At 41.9% G+C, this 20,092-nt stretch overlaps 1 protein-coding gene across 1 annotated transcript; it reads right to left on the minus strand.

Annotated features, from left to right (window-relative positions):
- Positions 1-2,010: 2,010 nt before the first annotated feature.
- SAXO1 (stabilizer of axonemal microtubules 1) lies at positions 2,011-4,568 on the minus strand. Its single transcript, XM_064404340.1, is given in 4 exon segments — positions 2,011-3,840; positions 3,842-3,901; positions 3,903-4,180; positions 4,183-4,568. Coding segments are annotated over 4 exon segments (816 nt in total). The 5' UTR covers positions 4,507-4,568; the 3' UTR covers positions 2,011-3,686.
- Between the last annotated feature and the right edge of the window lie 15,524 nt (positions 4,569-20,092).

Below are 20,092 nucleotides of genomic sequence, written 5' to 3' on the forward strand. Positions count from 1 at the left end.
TAACTGACTTTGACAGTGATGTTTTTCATCCATTATTACTTAGCACAATCCTCCTTGTTATTTTTTGCATACTTCATGGTGTAAGTACCCTGGATACCTTTTTTAAGGACAAAGGTCCTTTGTTTCATCCTTTCATTTTGGTCTTTGAGATACTTTTTGATAGTAGGCTTTGTACTTCAGCCAGTGTTTAGGTATTGATGTCATTATACATTCTTCAAAAGTAGGATGTTGACTACAGCTGTTTCCTTCTTTCCACCCATTTGTTCACTGAGTGAGAAGTGTTGTATTGTGCTGTATCATGAGTGCAAGGTCACAGAACCACAGGACTGGTCAGGTTGGTAGAGACCACAGAGGATCATCTGGTCCAACCTCCCTGCTCAAGCAGGGTCATCCCAGAGCACATGGCACAGGATTGTGTCCAGACAGTTGTGGAATATCCGCAGTGAGGGAGACTCCACAACCCTTCTGTTCAATCTATTCCAGTGCTTGGTCATTGCACAGGCAAAAAGTTCTTCCTCATGTTAAGGTGGAGCTTCCTGTGTGTCAGTTTGTGCCCGTTGCTTTTTGTTCTATTGCTTGGCACCGCCGAGCAGAGCCTGGATCCATCCTCTGACACCCTCCCTTCAGATACTCACAGACACTGATGAGGGCCCCTCTCAGGCATCTCTGCTTGAGGCTGAGCAGGCCCAGCTCCCTCAGCCCTTCCTCCTGAGAGATGCTCCTATCCCCCCATCATCTTTGTCACCCTCTGCTGGACCAGCTCCAGCAGCTCTGTGTCTCTCTGGTCCTGAGGAGCCCAGAACTGGACACAGCACTCCAGATGTGCCTCACCAGGGCTGAGTAGAGGAGCAGGATCACCTCTCCCCCACCTGCTGGCACTGCTCTTCCCAATGCACCCCAGGACACCATTGGCCTTCTTGGCCACCAGGACACACTGCTGGCTCATGGAGAGCTTGCTGTCCACCAGGAACCCCAGGTCCTTCTCCTCAGAGCTGCTTTCCAGCAGGTCAGCCCCAGCCTGTGCTGCTGCCTGGGGTTCTTCCTCCCCAGGTGCAGGAGCCTGCATTTGCCTTTGTTGGATTTCAGACAGTTCTTCTGTGCCTGGCATGAAATCACGTAAAATTAACTTCTCATCATTATCCATTAATTCATTCTGCATCCAAATCCTGTGTACTCTAGAGCAGCCCAACTTTATTTTCTGTGTTAAACATCTCAGTTCTATCCCAAAGTATAATTATATAATGGTCTGTATTTCTCTTATGCTGATTTTCTAATGACACTGCCTAATTCGAAGTTAAACTTTAGACATAGAAAATACTGCTTTACTTTAAATGCACTACTGACTCAAGGGAGGACTGCCAAATCAAGTCAGGGCTACCAGATCCATGTGATTCTTCACTGACCATCTGCACCTAAGTTGATAACTGCATGTCTGTGTCATCCACTCATTCAGGGAAATTAATTAAATGGGTTTTAATCTTACTAAAACACTGATTTTCACACAGACAGGTAGGCCTTCTGATTTAGCCCATCATGCAGTTAGACAGCATTGATGTTATTATCAAAAGAGGGACAATGGGAAGCCATGCAGCTGTAGGAGAACAAAATGTGAAAGTGCAGCAGCCCAAGTTTTAGTCGGCCTTTACTTAAGGAACCACACCTTAAGTCACAAAACAGAAATCACTTTTTTTCTGTGGTGTTATCATATATTGGTTTTAATAAGTTTTTGACACACAGGAATACAAAAGAGAAAAAAAAAAAAACCCACAAGCCTGGGTTTCATGCTCTGCAAGTGTTGGATTTAAATCAGTCAGGTCTGCTTGATGCTGGTGCGAGATGGTCCACTGCATGGAAAATCAAGATTCCCATTGTTAATGTTCAAGACCCAACAATTACTAGTGCTAAGTGGCATATTGCATTGCTATTGAGCTTGATAAGACTAACTTCCACCCAGCAAAAAAGAACCACACAAATCTGTAATAAAGATAAATTTACACACTAGACTGTCCTTGCTCTGTGTTCTCTGCCAGTCACATATCAGAGCTGAAAGAACAGTTGGAGAGCTCTTATGCATAAAAGCACAATCTTTTCTGCAGTCACAAACCTCAGATGTTTTTTTCATATAAATTCTATTTCAGAATTAGCAGCATTACAGGTTGGTAAATAAAATCAGAAAAACAACTGATGTAAAAGAGATGGGGAAGAAAAAGTATTTTCTTGTAGAAATTCAATATTAAAGAAATGAAGAGGTTGGTAAAAGAGGAGGAGCTGAAAAAAAATGGCCAAACTTACTCTAGGTCAATACCTCACCACAGGTGAGTGAATATGTTACATATTACTGCATTTCTGAAGGCTGTGTGAAGTCATCAATGTCTGCATAGTTTGGCCCATTCGTACAGCACAATCTGTAGAGATTTGCCTAGTTTTTCCTGTTGTAAGGAACATAATTTTTCATTGAACTAAGACATATGTTTAGAAAAGGCCTCTAGGCCTGATTCAAGTTCTCCAAGTGAAGCAGAACCACTGTGCCCCTAAGGTATTGTTCCAGTGGCTTCCCATCCTCAGGGTTAAGCATTCCTGTTTTCAGATGGAATGTGTTTAGCTTTAACTTGCCAGCACTTAGGAAGAATTTCTATCCCAACAGGTTTCAAAGCTTTTCCAAAGTTTTAAAATACCTTTGCACAGAAAATTATCTTCCTTTTTCAATGCTGCTTTGATGGTCAAACAGAAGCCTTTCACAGGATCATAGAATCATATATACATAGAATACCCTGAGTTGGAAGGGACCCACAAGAATCATCAACCATGCAGCAACTTTAGCTAGCACTTGAGCTAAATACTTGGGAAACAGCCAGAGCTTCCAGGAGTAAGGGAGAGGAGGATTTAGGAAAGTAGAATGTGCTTAAGAAGTCAGGAAGTTTCATAGTACTAATAGAACACACTGTAAGCCTACAGAAGCACTTTAGACAAAGAAATGAACAGTTAGGGTCAGAAGCTTAATAATGGCCTTACTCAAAACATAATGCAACTCTAGCTGCTGGCTGAGTTGTAGCAATATATGACAATTTCAACTCTTTGATGTTTCTGGTGCCCATCAAGACCTTGAAGGGAAGAGGTTTTACTGAAAAAGTTCTCTTATGAGGTGTCAGCCTAGGGTGGCAACTTTGGCACAAAAACCTCCCATCTGATAGCCTAGTTCAGGACAGCACAGTGACACAATTCATGAAGGTGCAATATTCAATAATATTTATACAGTAATTGTACCTCTTGTTTGTGTCTTTGATGGGAATACAGAAAAAGGCCAGATCTCAGACTTTATCCAGCAATGACTTTTACGTGTGACTTCATATCATGCAATTCACCTGTTTTACCTCTGTTTTTATGGACATAGCTGAACCCCCTTTACATCAATAATAAAGTTTATTACTAAGAGATCTTTCTGCTACTGCCTTAGGAGGAGGACATCTCTCAATTAATAAGCAAGAGTTAGGTGGGAAAACTAAAAAAAAAAATAAAAATACAGAGACACAAAAATTTCCCTGGATTTTATGTTCTTCTCTTGTATAAATTAACCAGAAAAAGTCAGTGCCAGGGAATTAAGTTTATTTTAAGAGTTCTCCAAATATGAAACTAGCAACTGGTTTTAAAGAACGTACCAAACAAAATCAAGCTGTCAGCACCAGTTCTCAAAGATGTAACTGAGCTAGGTCTTTGTAAGGGGCCAGGCACCTAACAAAGCCATTTGGTGTGTAACTGGCAGTGTAGGTTGTTTTAGCAACTAGGAGAGTGTGATGCTTTGGGCCTGACCAGACAGGTTTATAGGTTTACATACCTGTGAGAATGAGGCCCATGATGGGTCCAAAACGTAGCCTAGAAATCTATTGGTTTTGCTGGGAAAGTCTGGAGCATGAGTGATAGGTTTTAGTCTATTTCATAGCCAAGGCTTATAGTCTTCCTTCACTATAGAAGAGTTATTAAATGGCTCAGTAATTTTATTAAACTAGGCCAAAGGTTGACACATATTGGCTGGCTTTTCATTTGGGTGCTTCCAATGTGTCCAAGTAGTGGTGTGAAGGTCCATTTTCTCCAGAGAAGAAAGATATACAACAGGTTTTCTGAATACAGAAGGCTGTAGTCAAACTTTGTGTTTTTCCTGAAATTCAGTTGCAGTGGAGAAAGGCAGACAGGGACTGGCTTTATCTGGTATGGTTTTGGAAGCTTGGTTGGCTGACCAGCTCACCCCAGGTAAGAAAATTTGTGTGTAGTGAGGTCATCAAATGCAATATAATTGACCTTGTATTTCTGAATTTTATGGACATAATGTTTCACCAGAGGAGGTTGCACATCACAGAATAACAGAATCAGAAGGTTGGAAGAGACCTTGAAGATCATCAAGTCCAACCCATGCCCTAATACCTCAACTAAACCATGGCACCAAGTGCCACATCCAACCTTTTCTAAACACATCCAGGGATGGTGAGTCCACCACCTCCCCAGGCAGACCATTCCAGTATTTTATCACTCTTTCTGTAAAAAAAAAAAATTCCTAATATCTAATTTATATTTCCCTTGGTGCTGCTTGAGACTGGGTCCTCTTGTTCTGTCAGTTGCTGTGTGGAGGAAGAGACCACCTGACTACAGCCACCCTTCAGGGAGTTATAGAGAGTTACAAGGTCACCCCTGAGTCTCCTTTTCTCCAGGCTAAACACTCCCAGTTCCCTCAGTCATTCCTCACAGGGCTTGTGCTCCAAGCCCCTCACCAGCCTCGTTGCCATCCCCTGGATGTGCTCCAGCATCTCAAGGTCCTTCCCAAAGTCAGGGGCCAGAACTGGACACAGCACTCAAGGTGTGGCCTCACCAGTGCCGAGTATAGGGGAAGGATGACCTCCCTGCTCCTGCTGGCCACACTGTTCCTGATCCAGGCCAGGATGCCACTGGCCTTCTTGGCCACCAGGGCTCACTGCTGGCTCATGTTCAGCCGGCTGTCACCAGCACCCCCAGGTCCCTTTCTGCCTCGGCACTGCCCAGGCACACCGTCCCCAGCCTGTAACGCTGCAGGGGGTTATTGTGGCCAAAATGCAGGACTGGGCATTTGGACTTGTTAAACTTATTGGACTTATTGGACTCTGCCCATCCATAATTCATTCTGTAATTGATTATGTACTCAAAGGGAGCCTTGCTTTTCTAGCCCAGATTCAGAGGTTTATAGCTTTAAGTGGCAACCTGTCCCCTGTAAAAACAGTTGTTCTGGACAATGGTTCTGTGGTAAAATTTCTCTTTTGATGGGGCAAACCTATTATTTGGTCTGATCTGCTCTGTCTTGGTTCATTCTGTAACACACAGTCATCTGAAACAAAAGAGGAGTCAAATTGAAATTCTCAACTGAAATCCTTTGACAAGTTCAGCTATATATCAATAATATGATGATTACATTTTCTACTTCAATAAATATTTGTTTATGGTGTATTGTTTCACAAATCTTATTCGAAGAGCAGCTGTAGAATACATTACACACTACTGTGTTAAGCCCTGGATACTGTGCATCTTCACAGAAAGTTGAATCAAACAGGCCTGTACCCATTCATGCCTACAGAGACAATGAAATACCATGAGGGAAGATTCGCAGTCTCACAGAGACATCTTCTGCAGGTAACTGAGGGGGTGCCATCCCATATCAGTAAACCAGGAATCATGGAGGTGTAGCATCAAGGCAGTGCTTTTGACCTACTTCAAACACCTTCCTGCTGCTGGGTTGTGGCTCTGAGCACAGAGTATGCCTGTGTCTGCAGAAGGCTGTTTGGGTGTCTCACACAGCATCTCCAGGACAAGGAGAGCCAGACGTCCACCATTCCACTCTAAAGGCAGAGCTGCCATGCTACCCTTCCTCTTCCTACCTTCTCACTTGGCCTGGTGGCTGACCCGATTCCTCAGCTGCACAGCTGGAACGCTGCCTATGGTTTGCCAAGTTCAGAGGCTTGCAGCTCATCTTGGTGTTAGCAAGCTGTGCTGTGTGGCATCACCTTGGCCCTTGGCTTTGCTCTCTGTGGTGCTCCTGCTGTCAGAACAAACAGAAACTGAGAAAGAACTTGCAACTCTGTCACAATTCTTCCTTATTAGAAAAACTGTGCTGAAATTTGCAGAATAAGTCTGCACTAATGTGAAACACTGAATTATATTGCAGAAATAGCCCATATTCCAGAAATTCTGCTATCCAAATTTATGACTAAGAAAATATTTTAGGTGGTATTTTAGGGACATATATATGTTCCTTTTTTGACAGGATATCAGGGAAATAAATGAGGCCCTGTAATCTGAAAAGATTTGTGTTTTCACACTAGGAATCTATTGCAAAGCTGCTAGCTGCTTAACTCTCTGACCAGTGCTGAGGCCAGAAGACCATAGTTCTTTCCCCTTACCAGTAATTTTGTGCAACTTTCCCTAGAGACCATTATAGTTACTGATGGAAGTTGAAACCAAATAGTCTTGGAACTAACCCAAGGGGTGTTTTTTGTTTTCTTTTTATAATTTTCCTTCCTTTCAAACCACACTAAGAGTCATAAAGCAAACAAGCTTCCAGCTGATTCTGCACAGGAAGGAAGTCTAGATGTCAAAGTACTATAGAGTAAATTATGCAATTAGGGTATTTGTATTAGGATATTTGAATTCTTCATTCCAATCAGAATTTGGCACTCCTGTTTCCTTTGGGAAGTAGGAGATGTCCAGGCACCACTACACTGGTGAGATGCTGACCAGTATATCATGCCTAGGGTACATAATTTTCCTGGAGAAACAGTCCAATAGGGTGAACCAGTAACACATACAGATGTGTTTTTACAGGAAATGCATTAATAAAGTTTTAAAAGTGAGTAGCTAATGAGATTCAGACCACCTCTAAGAGGAGGTTTGTTCAGAGATCTCACATTTCAGCTGCCAACCAAGAGTTACAAAAAACTTTTCAGGTTCTCCCATCATCTTTCTTGGAGAACACTCTGTGCATTTTGGATGTAACCACAGCTCTTGAAAAATATTCAAAACATGATAAGCAAGTCCATCTGTCTTCAATTTTTTATGTTTATAAGCTCTACATGTTTGGAGACCTCATTGGCATTATGAATTTATTTTACTTAGTGTAAGCCAGCAGTGCTACTAGTCCTTCAAAATATGTTACAGTTTTATTGTAACTCTAATTCTTAACCATAGATATTAATAGTTTCCCATGTAGCACAATCTTGAAAACATTAAGGGGTACAGGAGGGAATGCAGGATATGAACCATATGTTGTTGGAGGGTTAGGCACATCTCCCTATAACCAAGCAAGACTTAATTAAAATTACATTACATATCTGAAGATAGGCAGAAACAGCTACATTTGTAGCCTGGAGGAGATGAGAATTTTGAAACTTTAAGTTGCAAAGTCATCTGACATGAGCTGTGATAAGCAACAGCAACATTTTAACCCTCCAATGTCCTTTGTTATATGATGTGTTCAGTGGGAAAGAACATGTCAATACAGTAGGAAAGGTAACTTAATACCAAAGCAGCACTATTTTAGATGCAGTTCCAATATTTTAGTTATGATGATTAATTGAATACAATGTTCCAAACACTTGGGTAGGTGTGCTGGTTTTGGCTGAGGTGGAGTTAACTTTCTTCACAGTGGCTGGTATAGTGCTATGTACTGGATTTGTGCTGAACACGAGAGTTGATAACGCAGAGATATTTATGTTATTGCTGAGCAGGGCTTACACACAGCCAAGACGTTTTTCTGCTTTTTTATACACCATGCTGGTCAGGAAGTTGGGGGTGCTTGAGAGGTTTGGAGGAAACACAGCCAGGAGAGGTGACCAAAACTGATCAAAGAAGGAACATTCCAGACCATATGGCATCATGCTCAGTATGTAAAGTGGGGGGAAGGAGACTCCAGGCATTTGGAGTGATGCTGTTTGTCTTCCCAAATCACTGTCACCTGTGATGGGGCCCTGCTCTCCTGTCGATGGCTGAACACCTGCCTGCCCATGGGAAGCACTGAATTAATTATTTGGTTTGCTTTGCTTTCGTGCACTGCTTTTCCTTTCCCTATTAAGCTGTCTTTATCTCAACCCACAAGTTTTCCAGCTTTTACCCTTCTGATTCTCTCCCTCATCCAGCTGGTAGGGGAGTGAGCGAGCACTCGCGTGGGGCTTGGCTGCTGCTTGGGGTTAAACCATGACAGTAGGGATTACTAAAAGCTAACAATGCTTAGAGAATAGCACAATGAAAACTTGCAATTTTTGTTGAATCTGGGCCTTTAAGAGAATTTATTCAGTATGCAACTCGATCTTTGAGAGGGCTTGGACAAAGATTTCCATTTGCAGTGTTTGGAAAAATACTGTAAATTATAACCAAATGTGGCTGTGATACCTTTTGTTAGAGCTCTGGAGTTACACTTAAGGTGCTGACCTAAACACTGAAAAAAGACCAAAATATACATATGTTTCAGATACAGAGAAGTTAAGGATATCTAAACACAGAAGGACAGATCCATACCTTGCACATAGCAGCTTTTTTTATTGGTTTCACCAACTTTATTCCAATGAATACCATCTGGTGACATTGCCTATGCAAAATAAAGTGTTCAAAAATGTGTAGATATGGATATTTTGCACCTGTGGGTCACAATCTTCACAACTCAAGTCATTCTAAATGGATATTTCCTGTGTGTTTGATGTAAAAATTGCAGTTTATGCTGTTGCAAACATGCAGCAGTTACAATAAAGTGAAACTTTCAATCATTTCAGCCAGGTAATTTTAATGATGCATTCACATGCATCATTATTCCCCAAATTCTTTCATCATTTTCACGTCCAAGAAAAATATTGTCTGTGTACATTGGGACAAATCTGCAATAATAAGCACCAGTCATAAGCTATTATATTTGCGCAGCATAATAAAATGAAATACAGAAACACAAAAAACTATCTGCCTATCCATGTTAGCTAGCTGAAAGGTGAGCAGAGGGGGGGTAAAATCCTCTGACTTTCTACTTATGACTTAATACCAAAACTAGTAGTGTTGCTGTAACTGTGTAACTGAAAATTTTTTCCCAGTGCACAGGGAAGACAATTTGTGCTGCTGCAGAGGAGGGGGGAAAAGCTCCCACAAAGACAAGCCACCAAGTTAGTGAAATTGAGAAACAAGGGCATAGTTAGATGCACAGCTCACCTGTTTTACCAGCAATAGAGCTGGAGTGCATTGTGTCTGTTTTTCTTGTATACATCTCTTGTATATTCATGAAATAACTCCGCCGCAAACACAGAAAGGGTCTCATGCTTCATGAACTGCTCAGATCTAGGAAATTCCATATATTTTAGATGTGTCTCATCCACTGAATGTGTGGATCAGCTATGCAGTACCAGGAATATGTTCAGCACATCCAAAAGATGCTGTTGTGGGATCAACATACAGGAATACATACATTCCCATGGCCCTGCTTCCACCTAGGATTCCTGTAGGCCTGTTAGGTATGGAAAGGAGATGAATCCAGAGAGATCTCAATGCTACCATTAATGCTGTGCTGTATTACCAACTACGTATTTCTGTCTGCATGATTCCTGCACAGCGTGTTCGCATACATATAGAGAAAGAATACAATGTTTTGATCTGTCTTCTTAAAAACTAAAATTATCTGTGAAGTCCTGAACAAAGCTGCAAGGGCAGCTTACCTGTGTAAGTAGTTCTTCTATCCATCTTGGTCCTGGGGATATGTCTCCTCATCCTCCAGGAGAGCCATGAAGATACTTGAGACAGAGTGTAGGAGGAGGTAAGTAAGTGGAGGTCAAATCCATATTCTCATGTCTCTTGACATGCTTTTCAAATGGTTTAGGTTTCTGTGGCGACACTTCATGAGCTATGTAATCTCTCCTGTGAAGAATAATTTCATTACTTCTTTTTTGTTCCAGAAAAAAATATGCTCTTTTTTCAGGACACACAAAGAAATGAATACTTGCTCTTACCTCCACCAGATAAGGAAGTTTGGATATGATACAATCAGTTAGTGAAATACACTAACTGGCCTTTTGCATTTTAAAACATGCAAAAGGAACAGAGGCAGCTCTTGATAACTCCAGATTTCCCCTTCTTTCCACTCAGCAAGAGTAATGGCTTTACTCTGTTCTACAGTGGAATTACACCAGGAGACACAACTCTTTTTAAAGGGCAATACTTATAGCACATTAGCTAGTGTTTATAGGAAACAAAGGAGGGAGCAGCCTTCCCAGACAACACGCTGGACACCAGTTCAGCCCAGGCTGGGGAGGTAACATCAGAACAGTTTTACAGCTAAACACCAATTGGGCAAAGAAACATCCGCATGGCCAGATAGTCAGCTTTTTCTCAGCTATTGCTTTAAAAGAGCTACTTAAGATACCGGAATAGTGTTACTTAACTCTAGGACAACCTTGCAGAACCACAAGACTGAGAAGAAAACTTGGCCATCCAACATTCAACATCCTGAACCTATTTCACTACCCAAATCCTGTGGTACAGGGCAGGGTCTGCTGCCCGGCACAAGCAAATTCGCTTTCTTACATCAGAAGTACTTCTCCACTGGTGTGCAGATCTGTTTAGACCACTGGCAGTCAGCCAGGAGAAACAGGCATTTTAGGAGCTATTATAAGTATTAATATTGCTCTTTGCTTCTGGAGTGGTGATGCTGAGTGGGCAGAAGCCTGAGCCTCTGAATACACTGTATTAGTGATACATTTTTAGCAAAATATACAAGGCTCTCAAAAGTCTGTGTAATGCAGAAGAAGAGAGAATTCACATTGCAAAGTATTACGTATAGTGTTAAAACAGAAATTCAGAAGTAAAAAATAACGTAGAACATCATGTAGAACATCATTGCAGCCACTTGGCATGCTGTTTTCAGCAATCTGAAGCAAATGTAGTTTTTAAGAAGGGTCAAGAAAAGATAAGCTGGAACACAACAGACATTTAGCGTCCTCAGCAGCATGGAGAACCTGGTAACAGAGAGGGTTTTTCCAAGCTAATCACTGCCCAGTTCCATGTTGAAGCAGTCAATATGTACCAGAGCCAAGAAACAGATCACAGGTAGGCAATACTTTACCAGAGTGATGAAGGGTTTTCTGGCAGTAGGTATAAGAAGGGGATGGAGTCAGTGAGTTCTACATCAGAATGGGTACTGTGAGAGCTGAAAGAAGCCACTCTCCATCATTTACAAGCTGCCCTGGCTAACCAAGGAGGTCACAAAAGACTGGAGGTTAGCAAATATTACCCCCATCTATAAGAAAGGCTGGAAGGAGGATATGGGGAGCTACAGGCCTGTTAGCCTGACCTCAGGGGAGTGTCAGGGGAGTCATGAATCAGATGAATCATGAAACAGATCATCTGGAGTGAGGACAAAACCCAGTCAGCCTGGGTTTGTGAAGCACATGTCCCAGGTCCTGCTTGACCAACCTGATTGTTTCCTACAACAAGGTGACCTGGTTAGTTGATGAAGGAAAGGCTGTGTCTACCCGGACTTTTGTCATGCCTTTGACGCCATCTCACAAAGCTTTCTTCTGAGAAACCGGATACTCCTGGCTTGGACAGGTGTTCTCTCTACTGGGTAAAGAGCTGCTTGGATGGCTGGGTCCCAAGAGTGTTGGTGAAAGAAGTTAGATCCAGCTGGAGCCCAGCCACCAGTGGTACTCCCCAGGGCTCAGTATTGGAGTTGGCCTGTTTGGTGTCTTTATCAATGGTGTGGATGAGGGAATTGCATGCACCCTCACTCAGTTTGCAGATGACACCAAGCTGGGCAGGAGTGTTGATCTGCCAGCGGGTCAGAAGGCTCTGCAGAGGGATCTGACAGGCAGGATCTACAGGCTAAGGCCAATGGCATGCGGTTCAATAAGCCAAACGCTAGGCCTTGCCCTTCAACTCTGTGAGGGACTGAAAACCTGAAAGACTTAATGTAAACCTGAAAGAGCTAATGTCTCAAACATGTGACAGAAGAGAAAAGGAATGTCACCATGCCAACTAGATAAGATGTGGTTAGAAAAGAGGGTCTTGCAGAGGCAGCGTAGTGCTTCTCGGGACCAGCTTCCTTATCTTGGGTAACTGTCTTTAAGAACAAATTTGAAACCATGAGACCATCCAACCCCTTCTGAAAAGTTTGAGAATAACACAATGCAGATGCAAGGACTAGTCTATAAATAGCACAACAGAGAGAGAGGTGAGGGTATGCATCCATCATCCATACACCTGCCAGTCAGAGAAAAGAGACCAGAGGCAGTAATGGAGCCCTGGGTGGTAACACAGATCTGTTTTCTCTATGTATTTTCCTAACTCTCCTTCTTTCTTCCTTCCTCTGCTTAAAAGTTTGAACCACTGCTGCTGCAGGCTGTTCAAAAATCACCATTGTCACGTGGTGTCCAGAAAAGTTTAAATCTTTAGTTAAAAAAAAAGTTGCTGCCAAAGGCCTTTCAACTTACATAAGATTTAGATCGTTTCTACCACAAATAAAGCTTTTTAATTAATTTCATGGCATTGTTTTGCTGTAATTCAGCCCATGAGTGCTGCGAACATGGTCTCCCTCAGAGCAGGAGGTGCAGGACTGCTCTCTGGGGACCCAGCATGTTACAACAGCCCCAGGCAATGCTGCAGGCTGGGGGTGAGTGTATGGAAAGGCTCCTGAGGCAAAGAACTCAAGGATGCAGGTCAACATGGGCTGAGCATGAACCAGTATGTGCCCAGGTGGCCAAGAAGGCGAACAGCATCCTGACCTGTACCAGCAATCGTGTGGCCAGCAGGACCAGGGAAGGGATCACTGCCCTTGCTCATCACTGATGAGGCTGCCCTGTGTTCACTTTTGGGCCTGTCACTCACTACTGAAAAGACACTGAATTGCCGGAGCATGTCCAGAGAAGGACAACAGAGCTGGTGAAAAGTCTGAAGCACGAGTGGCTCAGGGAGCTGGGGTTGTTTATACTGGAGAAGAGGAGGCTTAGGGGTTACCCTATCACTCTGTATAACTACCTGCAAGGAGGGTGTGGCCAGCTGGGGGTGGGTCATTTCTCCTTGATAGGGTGACAAGAAATGACCTCAAGTTGCACCAGTGGAGGTTTAGAATGGTTATTAAGAAGATTTTCTCTACAGAAAGGGTTGTAAAAGATTAGAACATGCTGTCCATGGGACATGGTTGAATTCCCCACTCCTGGAAGTATTTCAAATCCATGTTGATATGGTGCTTAGGAATAGGGTTTACTGGGAGATCTGGCTAAGTTAATGGCTGGACTTGATGTTCCTGGGGTTTTTCCAGCTTAAAGGATTCTCTGAGGACAAATGGGTGGTGTTAGTTGGTAAGACTTCAATAGCCATTGTCTTCTCTTAGATTCTCTGCTTTGATTCAACAAAGACAACAGAGATATTACTCAAGATTATGCCTTGGATGACACAGGAAGTAAACATCAAGATCAAGCAACAGCCATCATTTGAGGAAAGGGAAGCTCTCAGATCCATTTTAAAGGATCAGATTTCTACTTATGAATTCATGACTTCCTTCTGTGGACAAATACTTGGAACATTATTCTCTGAGGAACAGGGAAAAGCCTAAGAACTGAATTCCATCAGGGTAATGGACACAGTGTAAGTATGAGGACTTCTTCTAAACATAAAGACTGAGGAATAACATAGCTGAGAAAAATAAACAGCCCAGCAATCCAACAGTGACAAGTAGAGTTCCTCAGCACTCTGTATTTGGAATGGTTTTATTTAATATCATTATTAATGACATAGTCAAAGGGATCGAGTGCACTCTCAGCAAATTTGTAAGTGACACCAAGCTGAGTGATGTGGCTGACAAATCTGAAGGGCAGGATGCCATTTAAGGGGACCTGGACAAGCTCGAGAACTGGGCCCACAGGAATCTCATAATGTTTGCCAAGACCGAGTGCAAGGCACTGCACCTGTGTTGGGGAACCCCCAGTACCAACACAGGCTATGGATTAACAGATCAGAGCAGCTCTGGGGAGAAGAACTTGGGGGTGCTGCTGGCTGAGAGGCTGGACATGATCCAGCCATGGGCACTCCCAGCCCAGAAAGCCAAACATGTCCTAGGCTGCATCCAAAGCAGCGTGGGCAGCAGGGCCAGGGAGGGGATTCTGCCCCTCTGCTCTGCTCTGCTGAGAGCCCACCTGCAGGGCTGCATCAGCTCTGGGGTCACAGCACAGGAAGGACATGGAGCTGTTGGAGTGAATCCAGAGGAGAGTCAATAAGATGATCAGAGGGATGGAGCAGCTCTCCTGTGAGGAAAGGCTGAGAAAAATGGGGTTGTTCAGCCTGGAGAGGAGAAGCTTCAGGACCTAATTGTGACCTTCCAGCGCCTGAAGAGAGCCTAGAAGAAAGACAGAGAGAGAGAGACTCTTTACAAGAGCATGTAGTGACAGGACAAGGGGAGATGACTTCAAACTGAAAGAGAGCAGGTTTAGATTAGGTATTAGGAAAAAATTATTTACTTTTGAGGGCGGTGAGGCATTGGTACAGGTTTCCCAAAGAAGTTGTGTATGCCCCATCCCTAGGAATGTTCAAGGCCAGGCTGAAGGGAGCTTTGAGCAACCTGGTCCAGTGAAAGGCATTCCTGCCCATGGCACCAGAGTTGGAACTAAATGATCTTTAAATTGCCTTTCAACCCATTCTATGATGTCTCTGAAAGCAGCTCAGTTTGGGTAGTGCAAGACTATCACTGAAGGGTGTCAGGGACAGACAAAAGTAATACAGAGATTCTATCATCAGAAGGCATGAAAAAGTACTTTATTATTAGAAATCCACTGTTCTTATAGAAACGATGGTGGACCTAAGACCTGATTAGCTTTTAGGAATCTTCTCTCACCTATCAGTCAAGCAGGGACAACTCCTTCTTGTAAACACTTTTGCAAACAGAGATTGCCTGCCAGGTGTAGAGATTGAGATTATAATTGTTTTAATTCTTTCTCTGAGCTTTCTCACAGCTTCTCGCAGCTTCCCAGGAAAACCCTGGGAGAACTATGTCTCTCTCTGTTCAGAGGATATTTGTGGTAATCATCCATCTCCATTACATCTGCAAAATGAGAACAGTGGGAACAAACTGATTTTTTGAGTAATCTCCATACTAATCAAGGTAATATGCCATCATGGACTGTCTATCATTGGTGACTTCCTTTTTTCCACACACTGGGACCAGGCTAGAACAGGGTGGTCAATGCTCATCCTCTCAAAAAGAGGCTTGGGATCCCACCCTCGGGTTTCTTCCCAGAGCTGTAGAAGTTTATGTCCCTTTCTGCTTTGAGTCAAACACTCTACAGTGAGTGTGATTTACTGATTAAGGACTTCAGGAGCCAGCCCACAGGAGTTACAGTGAGAGGAGGAGACTGGTTTTATACCTCATACATCATTCCTGGCAAAATCAGTATTCCCTAAAGAATATATATCTTCCAGTGTGACATTTAGTAAATATGAATTAGTAATTTGAGAGGAATTCTATACTTAATACAGTTCCTGTTAAATTAAACATAAAAATGTAGGCACTTTAGGGCCAGCAGGTGGCTGCCTACACTTGTACAGATAACCTCTGGTCTATATTTAAGGGTATACCTCCATATGCTGAATCTTTTTCCAAAACAACACAATAGGGGAAGAAGGCCCCAGAGGGCTTAAATAAGGCTCACCATCTTTTTTAGGAGACAGTTTTCTCACTTGCATCAAAATTCCTTCTGTGAAATCATAAATCAGGAGGAATCCTTGTGGATACATTTTTGTCTCAGAGGAGTTTTAAGTCAGGACTTGAAAAAGGAAGTCCTTACAGGGAACAAGACAGAACACAGACAATCCCTGACAATTAGAACATTAGAAGAAAACACTTTGAAGTGCAAATCTCAGAGGAATAAAAAAGGATGAGCCACTTCCTTAAGAATTTTATAAAATTTCCACTTTAATGTAACTGAAGGAGAGGCAAACAGGAAGATGTATAAACAATGAATGTGCTCACTCTTGCTAGTTCATGTGACCTTTTTGGAATGGATTTTTTGACACAAACCTTCCAACACAGCACTGAAACCTTCTGGCCACACTTGTGGTCTTCCAGCATTCTTTGGAATTATTCATCTTTCTCCAAGGGAAAATTATCTGCCTATTCTTTCTGCTCCAAATCTGCTGGTTTCACATTGCTTTAGTCCTCCTGCTCTCTTAAAGCCCATGATGCAGCAGGCCAGTCTTCATCTTGGTTCTGGAGTGTGTTGAGGAAGCCCTTATGTCAGCTTTTTATGATAAAACTGCACTGAGACCTAAGCGGGGAAAAGAGTTATGCTACCTAGCTCATCATGGACCTGCATATGGCACAGCCAGTGCCAGCAGTAGCATTTTGCAAAGAAGAAATGGCTGATGAGGAGCAAATTAATGGCACTTCACTAATACCTCAGTTAGTATTCCATTATATCTTGGCTGTATGCATAGGATTTGGAGGGACAGGGTTTGGGACCTGGAGGGTGAGGGGTCCTGCAAATCAGCAGGACAAGGGTGTGCAGTGCAGGAACCTCTCGGAACACCCCACAGGAGCAGGCAGGGAACAGCTGCCAGAACCTACATTTTTCCCCTTGCAGACATTCCTGGCCTTATGAATGGTAGGGAACTTCTCAGCAACCCAGGAAAAAAGCTAGGATTGCCTGCAGATGGCAGTAACCCCAGGCTGCCGTGGTCTTTGCTCAATGATGAAGTTTTCAGCATGATCTGGCAACACCATTGGTTTTACACCTCAAGAATTTCCCCCTCCCTCTTGTACATAATTCTGCATTCTTCAGTGAATTTCAGAATGAATTTTATTGAATTTCCCTAAATTATTATGTATGCCCTCAGATTTTACTGTAATACTCTCTCTATTATAGACAAAAAGCAGCAGAGGACCATCAGTGGTAATTCAGCACCAACATATGATAGTATAAAAATTTTACTTCTGCACCCACAGACATGCCTGAAAATATTTTTGACTGGAAAATAATGGGAGAAAAAGAGCAAGACTCTTAAAAACAAGGAGTGGAACAGTACTAGACTTAGAGGTTTGCTACACTTTACTGCTCCTTCTGGCATGATAAATGTTTATAAAATAACTACATGATTCATCAGGACTGAAGGCACTGTTTTGTGACTGCAGCAAGTCAGCACATTAATGTCAGTGCTAAACAGTTAAAATTGCTGTATAAGCATTTTGATGTTGCAGTTGTCAAATCATCCCCTTTTTTCTAAAAACTAATGATACCTATATTTTGCCATCTGCTATGCTTCCTTGCTTAGCTATGGGGTTGGGATCTTTTGTTAATTTTTCTGATTTTCACTGTCTTCTGATTTTCCAAATTGCATATTTTCTTGACTGAGGTCTGTCAACAATACTGCTAATAAGATAAAACAAATACATAAGGATGGGGAGGCTTACTAAGAATTAAGGAAGAATAGCAGACCCTTTGAGGGTAAAAAGAGTACAGGTCTTCTTCATTTATCTAAACAGAAACTGAGATGAAACTCATGAATAAATTTTCAGCTTAAATTAAATACTTGTTTAAACCAGGGAGGACACCCTGGAGTCACAGCTCAGAACCAGAATTCCAGATATTTGCTATGTGGCTTACTATTGATAATTACTGTCCACAGAGGTCATGGATGCCATAGTACTACTGGTTGAGAGAAAAAAACTGCAGCCCATAAATGGCTGAACTGTAATTCAGGAGAATTTAGTTCTCCCTTGCTAAAATGAACCATCACAGGGAAAAGCAACCTCTCCTTAACCATGTAATCTACTTCTTGTACCACCTCTAATTTCTGTGAATGGTCAGATTGAAAAACAGCATAGAAATCTCTTGTTTAGATGGCATGATGATGCTGTTCAAAACAAGACAGGGATGTAAAAATGTGGGAATTGGGAATTGGAACAGGCTCTAACAACAAGAACTGATTGCCCACAGTTAGGTTGCAAAGAAAATCACTGAAGATGAACCTTCATTTTTGTAAATACCTTCTCTTCTAAGCTTGGAGACACAGTCAGTGGCCCAGCTACCTGACCCAGTTACAGAAGAATAGATGAGAGATGAAATGCTTGCAAAGGGAGGATCATTCATGTGTAAATATTATGTATATATATACGTATTTATATGTATATCACATACAAATATTGAATATGGAAGCAAAAGGAGCATATGAAAAGTAAAATGTTCTGCTTTTAGATGGTGAATAGATTTGAAACAGATAGTGAATGTACAGTAAGAGAAGGATCTCCCTTGAAAGAAGTTTGAAGCCCTTGTGACAATACCAGTACAAAAGCATGTTAACCAGAAACATTTGGAACATTATCTGTAATTCCCACACAACTCAGAAAATTTTTTCCTTGTGCCATACCAGAAGGTTGAAGTCAGGATGCCAAACATCACTTCTTTCACCACCACATGTTAAAATAGATGGTTCAGCCACCTTCAAATTAATAAGTAACTGTTGAGAGCAGGTTTGAACCATTTACATGTATGCAGTGTTCACTGCAATTTTGGGCAAAAGTTTAGTGGAAGAGAAAAGTATCTGTAGATGTATAGTGCTCATCAGTGCCTAAAAAATGAACTTCATGATAACTTAATCTTCCAAATTTACTGTTGTGGAAAACTGCTATGGAAAAGTCCAGTGCATTCTGACAATATAAACGTCATATAGACAGATCACAGGCTTCTCTATGATTCTATGTAGCTAGAGAATTGAATGCAAATTTTGGGTAATTGTTAAAAGACAATCACTTTACTTTTGAAGGACAGATGTCCTTAAGGTATAGAAACCCCTTTTGATGAGAAAAAACATTAAACTAAGTTATACATTAGGAAGAATTCATATTTCCTGTTGAACTGTTTCCTGTATCCATTTATCCTGCATGGTAATGAAGTCCTAGACTCTGTCATTGAGCAGCGTGGTTCTGTCCTGGCAGCCAACTTATCCAATTCTTTCATTACAGCTGCCTTTAGCAGAAGTTCCCAATGGTCTTTACAAAAAAACTGGTGCGTCACCTGTATTATGCCTATGCATGCAAAGCCATGCTCTCTGCTATTTGTGTTTATGTGGTCACACTGTTTTGTATTCTTTGTTATTCCTACATACATATGTAAAACTTTCCAAGGTTTGTATTACAGGCATACACTGCTGATGGGAATTTTAATTATTTGATTTTCATTTCCCTAATCTCTGTCACTGCTTTCCATACAGTCATTCCTATGAAGAAAAATTCAAATTATTCTGGAAATTTAGATTCAGAAAGTTTTACACAGTTACTGCTGTCTTAGTGCAGTATACATGCATTTCTGATCGAATCCCTAGGCTAACTCCAGAGTGTAGAATAATATCTCTCACTGGCACAATGCTTCATATGAACAGCTGATACACAATGTAATTAACAAACCACATGGATATTCTCAAAGACGTTTCTGAAAACACTAGAAAATGTAAGGGAGCTTTTCTCTAGGATTTTTCTGCTTTGAAGAAGCAGGATGTAAGCACGTAAATAATTTGTGAGTCCAGTTAGGACCTCCTCCAGCCCTTTTGACAGACAGCTAGGATCTCAGAAGGTATACCTTGTTCATTCACTTTAAAATGCAGTTCCCACAAGTTTCCCATCAGCAAAGTCTCTACAGGAATCAGGTATGTGCAAGGAATCAGGCTGTAAGCAGAGAAGAGGAACTTCTAGGAGAAACTAGAAGGAGCAAATATGCTTAGAGGGAGGCTGGGGAGAAACATTGAAGGCACTGTCTCTGTCCTTACAAGAGGACAGATAAAGTAAAAGGACATGAACATATTGGAGGGTGAGATAGGGGTCTCCTCAAGCCAGGTCTCATAAGCTCTTGGAGATCCATTTCACACCCAAGATAGCTCAGCTATCACAGAAGGCATAAAATCAGCAGGATGGCTTCTGTGGTAGTGTTGGAAACAAAAAAAGTTTTAATAAAAGAGAAAATAACAAAACTCCTTACAGAGAAAAACCGAGCCAGGTACAAAAGGTTCATGCTGTTGGTAAAACACGTCCCAAAAGCGATTAGTTTCTTTGTTCGCTTATTTTTTTTAGTTA

Source organism: Passer domesticus, chromosome Z, assembly GCF_036417665.1.
Source record: "Passer domesticus isolate bPasDom1 chromosome Z, bPasDom1.hap1, whole genome shotgun sequence".
Taxonomy (NCBI): domain Eukaryota; kingdom Metazoa; phylum Chordata; class Aves; order Passeriformes; family Passeridae; genus Passer; species Passer domesticus.